Raw genomic sequence first — 13,396 nt, forward strand, 5'->3', positions numbered from 1 at the left:
ATATATAAATTTTTAATAGGTGCAAGTGAATATGGGGAAATCATCTTAGGTTTTTCAAATATTTAATCATCAACGTGTAATCTTTGCTCAGATAGAAAAAAGAAAAAGACCAAAAGCAAGTTTTTAAATGTATCCTAATTTATGGAATCCAGGTTCAGTTGTTTAACATTATATAATGATTATTGATTATTTATGTTTTCTGTGTAAAAGACAAGTATTTTGCCATCCTATAAAATGTACTGCAACAAAGTCAATATCAACAACAGCTATAAAATCATGGTAGAGCTCCAGTTATCTATATTTAATATCAGCTTGCAAACATAATGGATGGACCTGCATTTCAAAACGGAACAACAGAGGAGAAAATATTTTAGCTTTCAGCAAACATCATGTCAGACGATGGATTACTTTTCAAGCAAGCACAACAGAAAGCTGAGTTGTTGTTTCTTTTTCTTTTTACAATGATGGAGAAATACACTTAATAAAAATAAATCTAAATGAATAGCCTTGGGAAAACTTGAATGCATTATACGTGTACAAATATATAGGCCCATGAACTATAAATTATTGTTCTGGTATAGTTAAAAAGTCTATACTAATTGTCTAAATACAACTGAAAATTATAGTATATATACGTAATTATCTGATAATTGATTTTATATATGTTTTATCCTATGACATAGCCTATTTCTACTATGCAATATTAAGCTAACATGTACAATATTGTAGGATATTTTTATATTCCATGATTTTATATTCTCATCTAGAATGCTTACACAAAGCACAGACAATTTGGACAAGCAAGTTAATAGCTGAATTTACTTAGTTTAACAAATAATTACTATTCTTTAAAAAAGAAAAATCCTACTGGGTTAAAAAAAAATCGGCAAAATTAAAAACGGAAGGAAAATCAATTAAGTCTCTCAAATATCAAATATCTCCACATGTTTTAAACATGAGCTGTATGCATGCATTAAACACAAGCTACTCTATGTATGAGAGCAGTGCTGCTGAGGTCTTACCTGTTGCTGCTGTATGTGTGTGTGAGCTGTCTGTCTGGCTGATGGCCTGCAACCAAAGTGAAGAGAGTTGAAGGGATGAGTGGAGAGAGAGAGACATCAATGATCAAACACAACGGACCAGAGGCGTGGCCATCATCCAAAAGCTCAATGTGGACAGACGCAAATCTGGGTGTCTGACTGACTGACAGACAGACAGACAGACACACTGTGGTCATCACAACATAGCGTCAAATAATTCTGTGTGTGTGTGTGTGTGTGTGTGTGTGTGTGTGTGTGTGTGTGTGTGTGTGTGTGTGTGTGTGTGTGTGTGAATCTTTGGAAAGTAATACACAATAATAACAATAAAATGGGGGGGGGGGGGGGGGGCTTTTAAAATAGCAAAAAGTACATAATTAATCAAGAAAATATTATTTATCTGATATATTATAGAGTATACCATTCACTCTAAAGTGATGCTATTTAGACCAATCGATTTGTCTTTGTGGACAAATAAAAATACATAGGAGAGAGGGGGTAGAGACAGAAGATAAGCGAAAACGAGAGAGAGAGAGTGTGTGTGAGAGAGAGAGAAGAGAATATAAACTAATACCCCCCCCCCCCCCCCTCCACCCGCAGCACGTGGTTCATCCCATAGACATCTCATGTACGTATAGTTACGAATACCAAAACAGTCGCCCCAAAACACAGTCGCCCTCGGGCAAACCCGGCGACCTCGTAACGGTGCCCACCAGGTATTCTTCCTAAACGTAACCTCAGTAAACTATGCCTTATCTAAACCTACCCTTGTTCCTAAACGTAACCTCAGTAAAACTATGCCTAACCCTAAACGTATTTCTAACCGTATCCTCAGTAAAACAAATACAAGAACCGCTGGGGGCGAGCGGTCCACGTAAAAAGATAGGGGTGAGCCGGTGAGTGAGTGTGTTTTGGTGCGAGTCTTCCGGTTGCCGTTCATCCCACCCCCCCTCCCCCTCCAGCCAGATCACATGGTTCATCCCACTGCACTTCCTCAGCCTCTAATCTTAGGACCGGTGTGACAGGAGCTTCTCTCCCGCAGACAGGTTGCTGTCAAACGGCCACCATGCTGTCCCATTCCCGGTGTCTCACCAGGAACATCGGTCGCTCCCTCTCTGCCATCCGCCAGGTAGGCGAGAAGACGCATAACATGTCATTGTCTGTTTTTAGTGTCACCCGCTGGCTAGGGAAGGACAACTAGTTCCCTGTAGCTGTGATGTCTGTGTGGTCGTGGAGCAGTGGAGAGCTAGCCTAGCATGCTAATGCTAGGCTATGCTAAGGCCCGTAACATTGCAACCCCAAGGACAGCAATGACACTCAACGCCCCCCAAAGCAGTGGTGCAACTCGTATTAAAGTTGATAAGGATGTGTTTTCTGTGCATTCTGGTTAGAGGTCAACAGACCTGCAGGCTAGCAGACTGGCTAAATGTTTATTTGCTTTGGTTTGATTAGTTAGCCTTCCTCCAGGCAGGTGTAGGTCATTGCTTGTGTGTGTGGGGTTTAGCACCTGTGTGATTATATGCAGGGTTCTTCAACGTTCTTCAGGCCAAGGACCCCTTAGCTGAGAGAGATGAGGCGCCCCCCCCCCCACTACATATTGTATACAATTGTGTTGCACATTAAACTTTTTCATACATTATATAGATGGCAGCATAGACTTGTTTGACAGGACTATCACCAGTGTTGGATTCATGTGAATGTGTATTTTCAGATATTGAACCACTTAAACCGTCAATACTTAGTAAACTTGACCTTTAGCTCTGTACTTGGTCTGCTCTTTTTCCCTCTACACCAAACCTCTTGTGCTGAAAATCTACAAGCTCACAACGTGCAAGGCGTTGTGAGCTTGTAGATCTGCTATTTTTGGCTAAAGTTTTCCTCAGAATATGGATGCTATGGTTCAAGTGGTTAAAGGTAGGGTGATTGTCTTTAGTTAAAATAAATGTTAAATAGCTCTATATTCTCATAGTACTCATTGCTATAGAGTGTTTGTTCAGTAACATGAGTCTCCTCCTTGTCTCCAGCTCTTTATAAAACAGAATATGCATTTTCGTTTCAGTTTCATTTCCAATTTTAGCCAATCAGGATAGAGAACTCAATCAGGATATAGATTAAACAAGTGAAATTGGAAGTGATGACACTAAGAAATGAGCAGGCAAAATTGGAACTGGAACACTATAAAAATGGGTACTTTCTCCTGATTGGCTGAGATTTTGACACCTACCGGAACATTTATTTTCTGTTTATTAAAAAGCTGGAGAGACGGTGAGACTCCTGTTACTGAACAAACACTCTATAGCAATGATTACTATCAGAATATAGTGCTTTATCCTTTTAACAAAATATTTTTTGTTTTAACCCAAAAATATCACTTACCCTACCTTTAATGTAAATATAATTATCCTATCACACAACGATTTGGCGGCCCCCCTGTGGTAACTCCGAAGACCCCCTAGGGGTCCTGGACCCCCCGTTGAAGACCCCTGGATTATAGTGTCTGACCTGTTGATGTTTTCAGGTACTGATATGAAAACTCAAGCGTAGTTAATGATTTAAACTCAGTCAGAACAAGTTTGTTGTATATTTCTAACAGAAAACATAATTTTGTTCCATTATTGACCGTTAAAGTTAGATAGTACATTTTGATATTGCCACCCCTAACATTCATGTTAGATTCGGAACTTCAGCACCCAGTGACAATTGAACCTTTTCAAAGGGTGTTGGTCATATTTCCCCCATAATGACAGTTGTAATAACATAGGTAACTTAACATTAACAGGACCTTTGTTAAATTGACCTTTTCAAAAATAATGGTGGATGTGCAAATCCAAAAGCAAATTGTCAGTAAAACTCTATGGACAGGGCACTGAGGGCACCCTCAAAAATTCCACTGCAAAGGTAAACAACCACTGAACTTTCACAGAGATAAGATACACAAAGTGAACTGTCCCTGGTGTCTTTAGCATCTAGGCTCACAATTTAAATTGCAAGACCGTATCTAAAGTGACAGTTTTAACGAATGTGTCAAAGATCATGACATCATGAAGATCATGAAGTGACCTTTGATTCAAAACCCATAATTATCTCATCCCTACCTCCTTATGTTGTTCACTTAATCTACTTAATCTACTTAAGTGAATCTAGTTCACTTAAGCTATTTGAAAATAGCCGATCTACAAGCTCAGATGCGACGCGTTGTGAGCTTGTTTAGTACTTTTACTTTTGGTACTTTAAGTAAATTTTGATACCAATACTTTTGTACTGTTACTCAAGTCAATTTTGAATTCCGGACTTTTACTGCAACGAGTAATTCTACATTGCAGTATTGATACTTTTACTTAGTAAAACATTTAAATACATTTTCCACAACTGCTTGCGAGTTGGAATCCGACTCCCATTATGTCCTGCATGCCTACCCTCCCTGTCTCTCTGCACTCCTCCAAGCAAAGCAGAAAATGCCAAACTAATAATAATAATAAAGTTGTTATTGTTTATCATGTCAGTCCCTTGTTGAACTTTTCGATCTGGCCCTTGTCTTTTTTAGCACTTGGCATATTTCAAATGAAAGGAAATGAAACGCTTGCAGTTCTTAACTGTTTGTCTCTTTCAACAGGGGAATAATGTGTTAGCTCGTCGAGCTACATCAGGTATGACTGTGATGTCTCGTCAGTCTTAAAACCATGAGTACTTGTTTTGTTTTTTTGTACTAATGCTGCTCAAAGGAAATCATATTCACATGCCCATCTCGTCATGTTTCAGCTCTATCAGCTAGCCATGGTATCACGCTCAACAATAATGAGTAAGTGCTACACAGCAAACAAACACAATCTTTTAATTATCTATGGCATTAGAGGAGTAGATTTTGAGTATTCATTTGACAACCCTTCCTTGCATGACATTTCTTCAACCCATCACCCTGCCTCACAGATTTCCTCCTACCCATAATCATACTGAATGTGTGTCACTGCCATTTTTAAACTGTCACATGATTGCCTTCCTAACTAACAGCTGTTGTCTGGGAACAGTCAACCACACAAGTGAAGTGTCCTCTGTAATTTGATGTTTTATCATAAAGCATGTGCAGGTTTCATGCCCTTGGCATGACTGTGCCCTGTTGCATGCAACCCAAAGTATCCTGCAATGTAATCCTAAATCAACTTACAGTATTCAAATGAATACGTATATTCTCTTTGCATTCAGAATGGTAGTCTTACACGAGATGCAGGGTTCATTTAACCACATTTCAGTTGGATAGCTGCTGAATTCCTGTGCTTTTTGTCTGTAGGAAATGTGATCCTAGGTCCAGTGTCTTCCAGATCCAGTACTTCAGGACGTCTGTTGCCCACAGTATGTACTCTATCAGCCTAGATGTCTTTCATGATGTCTTGTGTCTGTAAATGAATAGTTTCAGTGTACTGTATGTGGTGATCAATCTGGTTTCCCTGTCTCTCCTTTATCTTAAAGGGAATGAAGTTGTCACAGTTAACACACCTGCGTTTGCAGAATCTGTATCAGAAGGGGACGTGAGGTGGGAAAAAGGTATGTTCCTGTGTTCTGTTCTTACTCAGATGTTGGCTGCTGCTACTGTAAACATTGGTCTAAATGCCAGGCTCTCTTCCTCACACAGCGTTTGAACAAGAGGTCAAAAGTCTTTCCCGTTTTTAAAAACAACCTGATTTCTGCTTACAGCTGTTGGAGATACCGTCAGTGAAGATGAAGTGGTTTGCGAAATTGAGACTGATAAGGTATGACAAATTTGACATTTAGACTCAATGGCAGATTTCATGTTGGGACATACTGTAAATGTGAGGTAGTATATGTTCTTCTCTGACACTGTAGCATAGTAGGAATTAAAAAGATTGAGTAGAAACTAGCATATTGCCCCCAGATTAGTAATACACTTTATCTTTGAAACTTCTTTACAGTGTTTGCACTGTTGGACTGTGAAATGGATATAAGGAGAAAGGTCAGATAGGTTAAGGTTAAGGCTAGGGCTGGGCAATATATAGAATTCTGTTAAATACTGTATGACAGCTATGGTTTAATGAAGGATGTGTGGGGGAAAAATCACTGTACACTTTCACGTGTCAGAATTTTGCGTATATTCGCATTATCGCTGGTGTGTAATGACCTTTATCCTACTTATAACTTGACTGACCAGTTTTAAACTAGCCATAAAGTATGGTCATTTTGTATTATTATAATCTAGTATGATCTTTGCACACCAAATAAAAATGTCATTGTATTTAATTAATGAATACATTTTCTTTTGTAGACCTCAGTGCAGGTTCCGTCTCCTGCAGCCGGGGTGATTGAGGAGCTTCTGGTCCCTGATGGAGGAAAGGTGGAGGGAGGAACTCCTCTCTTCAAGCTTCGCAAAGGAGGTCTGAGCTTAACTGGACTTGTGCTTGCATTAACAACCGGGATGATTAACTCGAAAGCTTAATATTTCTTCATTTGTTCACTTGTACGTCTTTCAGCCGGCGCTCCCAAAGCGGCGGAGGCTCCAATAGCTGAGGCTCCACCCCCCGCCGCTGCTGCTGCTGCAGCCCCGCCTCCCCCACCCCCTGCCGCTGCTCCTGCGCCCTCAGCCGTGGGCCCCATCCCCACCAGCATGCCCCCTGTGCCACCTGTGTCAGCACATGCTATGGACTCCAAACCAGGTTAGTTGTCATCGGACAGTCGGCCATGTGTCATGTGAGAAGTGTTTAACTTGACCTCTGTGCTCTCTTGATTAAGGGAGAGTGATGAATCCTTTTTCCTCTGCATGTAGACGGGTGGTTGTGGCTAAATGTGGCGAAGCTAACATTGAGCCTCTTGTTCTCTCAACGTCGGGTTCGGGGACCACCAGGGGTCCCAATGGACCCTTAGGGGTCCGTAACACTTGAGAGTGTAAAATGTTTGTACACTCGGAGTTAAATGAGCACTGAGGATTTTTCATTTTTGGGGTTCCCGTTAGTTCAGTGATTCTCAACCTTTTAATTTCAAGGATCCCCAGTTTGATATGCATAGACCATGGACCCCCATTTGATCCGAGTTGATCTTTACATCTCTGAGCCATGGGAATCCCAGTCTATAGACCCGTAAGAGTCAATTTTGGACCCCTGGTGGTCCCCGGATCCTACGTTGAGAAACCGTGCATTAAGCGGTACTAACTGCTTCTTTGCCTCGTTGCCAGTCTCTGCAGTCAAGCCCACCCCAGCTCCTGCTGCCCCAGTGGCCCAGGCCGAGGGAGGGGCTAAAGCAGCCAGGACGGAGAACCGGGTAAGAACCCTGCCAAAGGCTAGCGTCAGTTAACATGGTGAACAAAAGTAACAAAGCGCTCACAGAGATAACTAGAAGTGTATTTAAGATATTGTTTTTAACACCCTGTGTTTTTTTTAATCAGGTGAAAATGAACCGGATGAGACTGAGAATAGCCCAGAGACTGAAGGAAGCACAGAATACCTGCGCAATGTTGACCACGTTTAATGAGATTGACATGAGGTAGGAAATTCAGAATGAGCTGACCTATACTTTATCAAGACCTGCATCCACCATGTTATACCACATCAAAGTTAGGCTTTTTGAAGCAAATGCTTTAATTTACTGCATTGTACTGCATCTTATCTAAGTTAAATGTAGGGGAAGTGATATTTTTGGTTAAAACAAAACGTTTTTTTTGTTAAAAGGTTAAAGCATTATATTCTGATAGTAAGCATTGCTATAATTTTTTTGTTCAGTAACGGGGGTCTCTGCGTTTCTCCAGCTCTTTAATAAACAGGAAATACATTTTCAGGTAGGTGAAGGAATTTCAGCCAATCAGGAGAGAGTACCCATTTATCAGCTTTTAGGATGAATGAATAAAACTTGAAGTAAACATGTGAAATGATGCAACAGTTTATCCATTCTCTGAGTTGTGCTGAGCCCGGGCTCCGATGCCCCCCGGTGTCGTTCTGACATCGGGGGGTCTGGCTGCCCGGCCCTCGGTACCGACCCAGTGTTCTACTGGGCCGGCTGCCGAACCGGGCATGCTGGGCTCTGGACCCAACGGTGAGCTTCAACCAAGACTTGACATGCTGATTCTGATCACATTTAAAAATAGATTTACATCAAACAGAAACTTGATTTAGAATATAAACGTAATATTTCCATCCATGTTCCAATTCCAATTTTGTCTGCTCATTTCTTTATCATAACTTCCAATTTCACTTATTTAATCTGTATCCTGACTGAGTTCTCTATCCTGATTGGATAAAATTGGTATCCGGACCTGAAAATAAATGTTCTGTTTAATAAAAAGCTGGAGAGAGATGGAGACCCCTGTTACTGAACAAACACTCTATAGCAATGAGCAAAGAATATAGAGCTATTTAACACTTATTTCCACCAAAGAAAATAACTTATCCTACCCTTAAAAAATATCTAATCTTTAATCGTAGCTACAGTAAGTAAAATAAATTGTAAACATTGTATAAATGAACATAGTATTGGAAGAAAAGTTAGGCAATATGATTTTTCAGTTTTAAGTGTTAAGAGAGGAAACCACACTGTCGCAAATCGTTATAGATTGGAATCTGCCCAATAGGAAAAGCTTTTTGAAACCCAATAGCCTTTTAAACGCTGGAATGTAAATATTTGGTCATAATGGCATCTAAAACGAAGATAAGAATTGTTAAAACAGGCTTTATTAATTTACAAGGAAATGTTATTGTCTGCGCTTTGCCCCCTGTGCTGAAGAGGACACTTTGAGGGTTTCTTTCCCCCTCAAATGCGCGGTGTCGGCTTTCAGCTATTCAGGGTTTTCTGTGTATCCTAATTGGATTGACATTGACCGTCTGGAGGAAGACTTCCCAGGCCCGGGCTCATCTGGAGCCGAAGGAGCCGGTCAGAGCAGGAGGCTGTAGCATCTGCAGGGGCCCGCAGAGACCTGCACTCTGAGTGGGAGAGCTACCTCAACCGATATGGGCTTTTATGACGGGCCAATAAGATTTACAGGCTCTAGAAAGTGAAGATTTTTATCGCTTCTTCTCTCCTTTCTCGGAGAGTGTGTGTCTTGGGGGACAGGCTAATTACGTTAGCGGAGAAACCCTAGAGCCTCAACAGGGTTAGAGACAGGAAAACAAACAATTAAAAAGAGAGATACAAGTGGTAAAATGAGCAACGGTGAAACGATTAGCGCGTCAGTGTCAATAGCAGCCATTCACCATGACCTGAAACATCATGTTTTTTCCTGTAAAAAAAACAACAACAGTATTGTAACTGTAAAAACTGTTCCAGATTTTATTAATTCCCACCAGTGATGCCTTTAAATAAGCACCAGTTCAAAAACATTGCTGTCCTTGTCAAAGATGGATAAGAATAAGAATGTAATGATCTATGCAATCCACTGCCTACTGTAAATGAAAGAAGTAACTTACATCAGTGGTTCTCAAACTTTTTAATTTCAAGAACGCCCAATACTGAGAGTATACACATGGTACCAAACGATCCATAAGGGTCCATTAGGTTCCATTTGTATACTCTCAGTTACGGAACTGTAAGGGTCCATTTGTAACCCCCTCAAGCAAGGAACCCCGAGGGTCCTTGGACCACCACTTTGACCACTGGTTTCACATGATAGGCCCTAGAAACCTCAGAGCTTCAGCTTGTCACGTATGACAGTTGTTAAAGTTACACAGCATGCGTAAATTTGAAACCGGAAATCAGTTTAGTGAAACCAATGTGCAAGAATCTCAAGAGACGCCACAGAAAGGTCGCTAAAGTTAGCCAGCTATGTTAGGAAATGATTGTGCGCAAGGAGTACTGATTGTTCCTCAAATCATCATAGCATACAGTATATGTAAATGCCTGGGCCATTAACATTAGGAATGCAAGAACATTTATATTAGAATTGAAACCTCAGATCTCCATCTTGCTGTTGTTGTTTGCTGTTGCTCTTTCGGTCTGCTGCTCATAAGAACCGCACAAGGCTGCGTCTCTGTGTTCACCCATTTATTTGTAGTAACTGGTGGGGACAGACAACATGTGCATGTCAATCTCTGCAACCTGAGAACAATAACTCCAGCTACATTGCTAATTGAATCCAAAGCGAAAGAGCAACGTCCCGTGCACACATTTGGCCACAGTGAAATTTAGTTGTTGTTCAGACAATGTATTATTGACAAAATAGCTTGGAATACATTATCTAGAAAGTACATTCTATTGTCAATTAACTACATTTTGACGAACGTCATCAAATAAAATAAAATGTAAAATAACTCCTGTTACATAAACAGTGTCTTAAGCAAATAAAACAAAACCACTGATACAACTCAAGATACACAAAAATGTTAGCTTGGGTGTTAAACTTGTGCATCAATGATTGCAGTTGGCCAATGTCTTACATTTCTTGCACTCTCTCCACAGCAACATCTCAGAGATGAGGCAGAGTTACAAGGATGCCTTCCTCAAAAAGCATAACATCAAACTGGGCTTTATGTCAGCCTTTGTGAAGGCTTCAGCGTACGCGTTGATTGAGCAACCTGCTGTCAATGGAGGTATGGCTCTTTAGATCAAGGGTTCCAAAACGTTATCAGCTTGAGACCCACAAGACCCAAACGCACAGAAATGCTTTATGAATCAACCACTTAAAGCTCTATTTAATAGTTATAATAGCAAATCTAAGTGTTGAGAGCTTGTAAATCTGCTATTTGGGGGTGGGGTTTGAAAATCTTTTGAAATACAATGACACTTTTCCGGAAAATAAACCCACGCTTATGTGGGCTCACATTATCAGAGGTGCATGTGATGAGAACAAGATTTATGTGTCTTCTGTTAAGCCTCAAAACCACCCTTACGTGTTTAGAGTGAAACTCTGTCCTATTTAGATCAGCCACAGTGAAACAGAGCTGATCTTTACTGCTACTTTTGTCCCCCCCCCCCCCCCCCTTTCAAGGAAATGAATCTTGTTGGTAGTAGAGGTGATGACTTAATAATCATACCTATAAAGTTTTTCTTGTACTCTGTTTATAGTCATTGATGACACTACAAAGGAAATAGTGTACAGGGACTACGTCGACATCAGTGTCGCAGTAGCCACACCAAAGGTACAAAAATGTGATTATAAGTAATAAAGTATAAGCCCTTATCTCCTGCTATTGCCTATAGTGTAAAGGATGATAATATATTCTGTCACATTACTTTTCTCTCTTTTCTCAGGGTTTGGTCGTACCCGTAATTAGAGGAGTTGAATCGATGAACTTTGCGGACATTGAAAAAACTATTAATATGTTGGGAGAGAAGGTAATATTTCATAAATGTACAATATACATTTAAATCAATTAACTAGTTTTACAATGTTGAGGTCCTGACTTTAATTGTGGTTGTACTGTATGTCTGCAGGCCCGTAAAAACGAACTTGCAGTTGAAGATATGGACGGAGGCACGTTCACAATCAGCAACGGCGGAGTGTTTGGGTCCATGTTTGGAACCCCGATAATCAACCCCCCACAGTCTGCTATTCTGGGCATGCATGGCATATTTGACCGTCCCGTTGCTATCGGGGGCAAGGTTTGTATTGTTGCCTCTAAACCTACCTTTATCCTGTTGTTAACCACTTAAAACCTATATTCTTAGTAAGATGGACCCGAGTTACAACTGTACTTGGACGTACTTGGATCTCATAGGGCGCCAAAAAGCCCTATGAGATGAGGGCTTTTTTGGCGAATGTTACCCCCAGTATATGGATGGGTTCGATTGGCTAAAGGACCATACCGGTGGTCTGACATTTGTAGACCACTGATGACGACTGAATAGACATAGACAAATATTTTCCAAGCGTTAACAGTGTTTGAATTTCAAGGGAAGCCATTGGGTTCCATTAATTTCAGTACGGTATGAATGAAAGTCATCTTGCAGAGACCTGTAACTAGAGTGAGATATGTAAATAATGCAACATTTCGCATCTGTTTATTTATTTTGGCATTAAAGTCACATTTATCATTGCATATTAAAGCGTAGTCCCTGGAGAAAAGATTGATTAACGAACACAAAACGTCCTTGACTTATTCACCACGCAATGTTGAACCAACATTGACCCAGTTATTCATGCAAGGTCAGTAACGTTTTAAGACTATGGAGAAAATGTAAACGAATGCAAAATCTAAAAGCCATTAACGGATAAGTTGTCTGTATGTACAGTATGATATATGGACGAAGCTGTGAATAGACAATGACATGTATGGTGGATTATCTTTTTAATTGTACAAAAATATAAAAATGTAGACAAATGGTTTAAGAACAATATATAGACATGTTAAGGGGGCTATATTCTTCCCTTGACTAAACCCCTTCCAATCCGTCAGGTGGAGATCCGTCCAATGATGTACGTCGCCCTGACGTACGACCATCGTCTAATTGACGGCAGGGAGGCCGTCACCTTCCTGCGCAAGATCAAGTCTGTGGTGGAGGACCCCAGGGTGTTGCTGCTGGACATGTAAACTCTTTATATACCAGCAGACACCGGCGAACAACAACCCGCCCGTCACAAAACGGTGGCTGTGCCCGCCGGATGATCCACACTGTAACTACAGTTGATTTATTATTGTGTTGGTTAACTAGCAAAAAGGGAGATTGGAAGAGAGAGAGGAGTACACTGGACTTTTCCATGGATGGAAATAACTGGCTTTGTTGCGGGTGTTAAGAATGGTTTTGGGGTTTCAGTGACTGATCTCTGTAGATCAAAAAAGGATATCGTACAACGCATGTGGGTGCGTCACTTGCCATTTTCCACACAAAATTTGAATAAATTCAAAATAAGAGCAAGATTAATTCAAATTTGAGTTAGTTGAACTGCATATTGTCATTTCGTTAGTTGAGAGAAGAACAATTATCACAAGTTGAACTACAAACCAAGAAACACTATGTCCTACAATGTCCAAAGTATCAAATACCTTGAGATTGTCATCTAATTCACAGAAACATCCGAGGAAACATGTTTATGCTGTGTAAGTGACTACCGGTATTTAAGAAAAAAGATTTTAAACAATAAAAGAGCTGTATTACCTGACTTTGATGTTCTCTTTCTTTAAAAGGGCGATAGATACTATATGTAACCAGAGAAAAACAAATACTTTTAACTGAAAAGTAATGCTCATACAATGTGGAGTGATAGAGGATATTTTTTTTAAATGGGATTGCCCAAGCAAACTTTGGTGGATAAAGCAGATGCTGTATATACTATTGCTGTGCATATGATTGTTCAATACTAACCCACTCTAAAGCTACTAACAATTTTCTATCGCTTAAAGCAGTGGTTTTCAACTCTTTAAACCCCCCTAAATTGACACCTGCGGACCCCCCATAAGAGAAGATATTTTTTACGGCTCTAGCAGTGATTC

General features: G+C 40.3%; 1 protein-coding gene across 1 annotated transcript; it reads left to right on the forward strand.

Moving 5' to 3' along the window:
* Window positions 1-2,022: 2,022 nt before the first annotated feature.
* Window positions 2,023-13,066, forward strand: dlst (dihydrolipoamide S-succinyltransferase). The gene is made up of 15 exons (XM_084045721.1): window positions 2,023-2,166; window positions 4,651-4,684; window positions 4,797-4,836; window positions 5,323-5,384; window positions 5,502-5,576; window positions 5,727-5,782; window positions 6,313-6,421; window positions 6,518-6,700; window positions 7,216-7,301; window positions 7,426-7,523; window positions 10,425-10,555; window positions 11,031-11,104; window positions 11,217-11,300; window positions 11,400-11,567; window positions 12,362-13,066. The coding sequence occupies exons 1-15, from the start codon at window positions 2,104-2,106 to the stop codon at window positions 12,494-12,496; spliced, it is 1,398 nt and encodes a 465-aa protein (XP_083901847.1). The 5' UTR covers window positions 2,023-2,103; the 3' UTR covers window positions 12,497-13,066.
* The last annotated feature ends 330 nt before the right edge of the window (window positions 13,067-13,396 follow it).

The sequence above is a fragment of the Gymnoscopelus microlampas genome, assembly GCF_963454915.1.
Source record: "Gymnoscopelus microlampas genome assembly, chromosome: 20".
Taxonomy (NCBI): domain Eukaryota; kingdom Metazoa; phylum Chordata; class Actinopteri; order Myctophiformes; family Myctophidae; genus Gymnoscopelus; species Gymnoscopelus microlampas.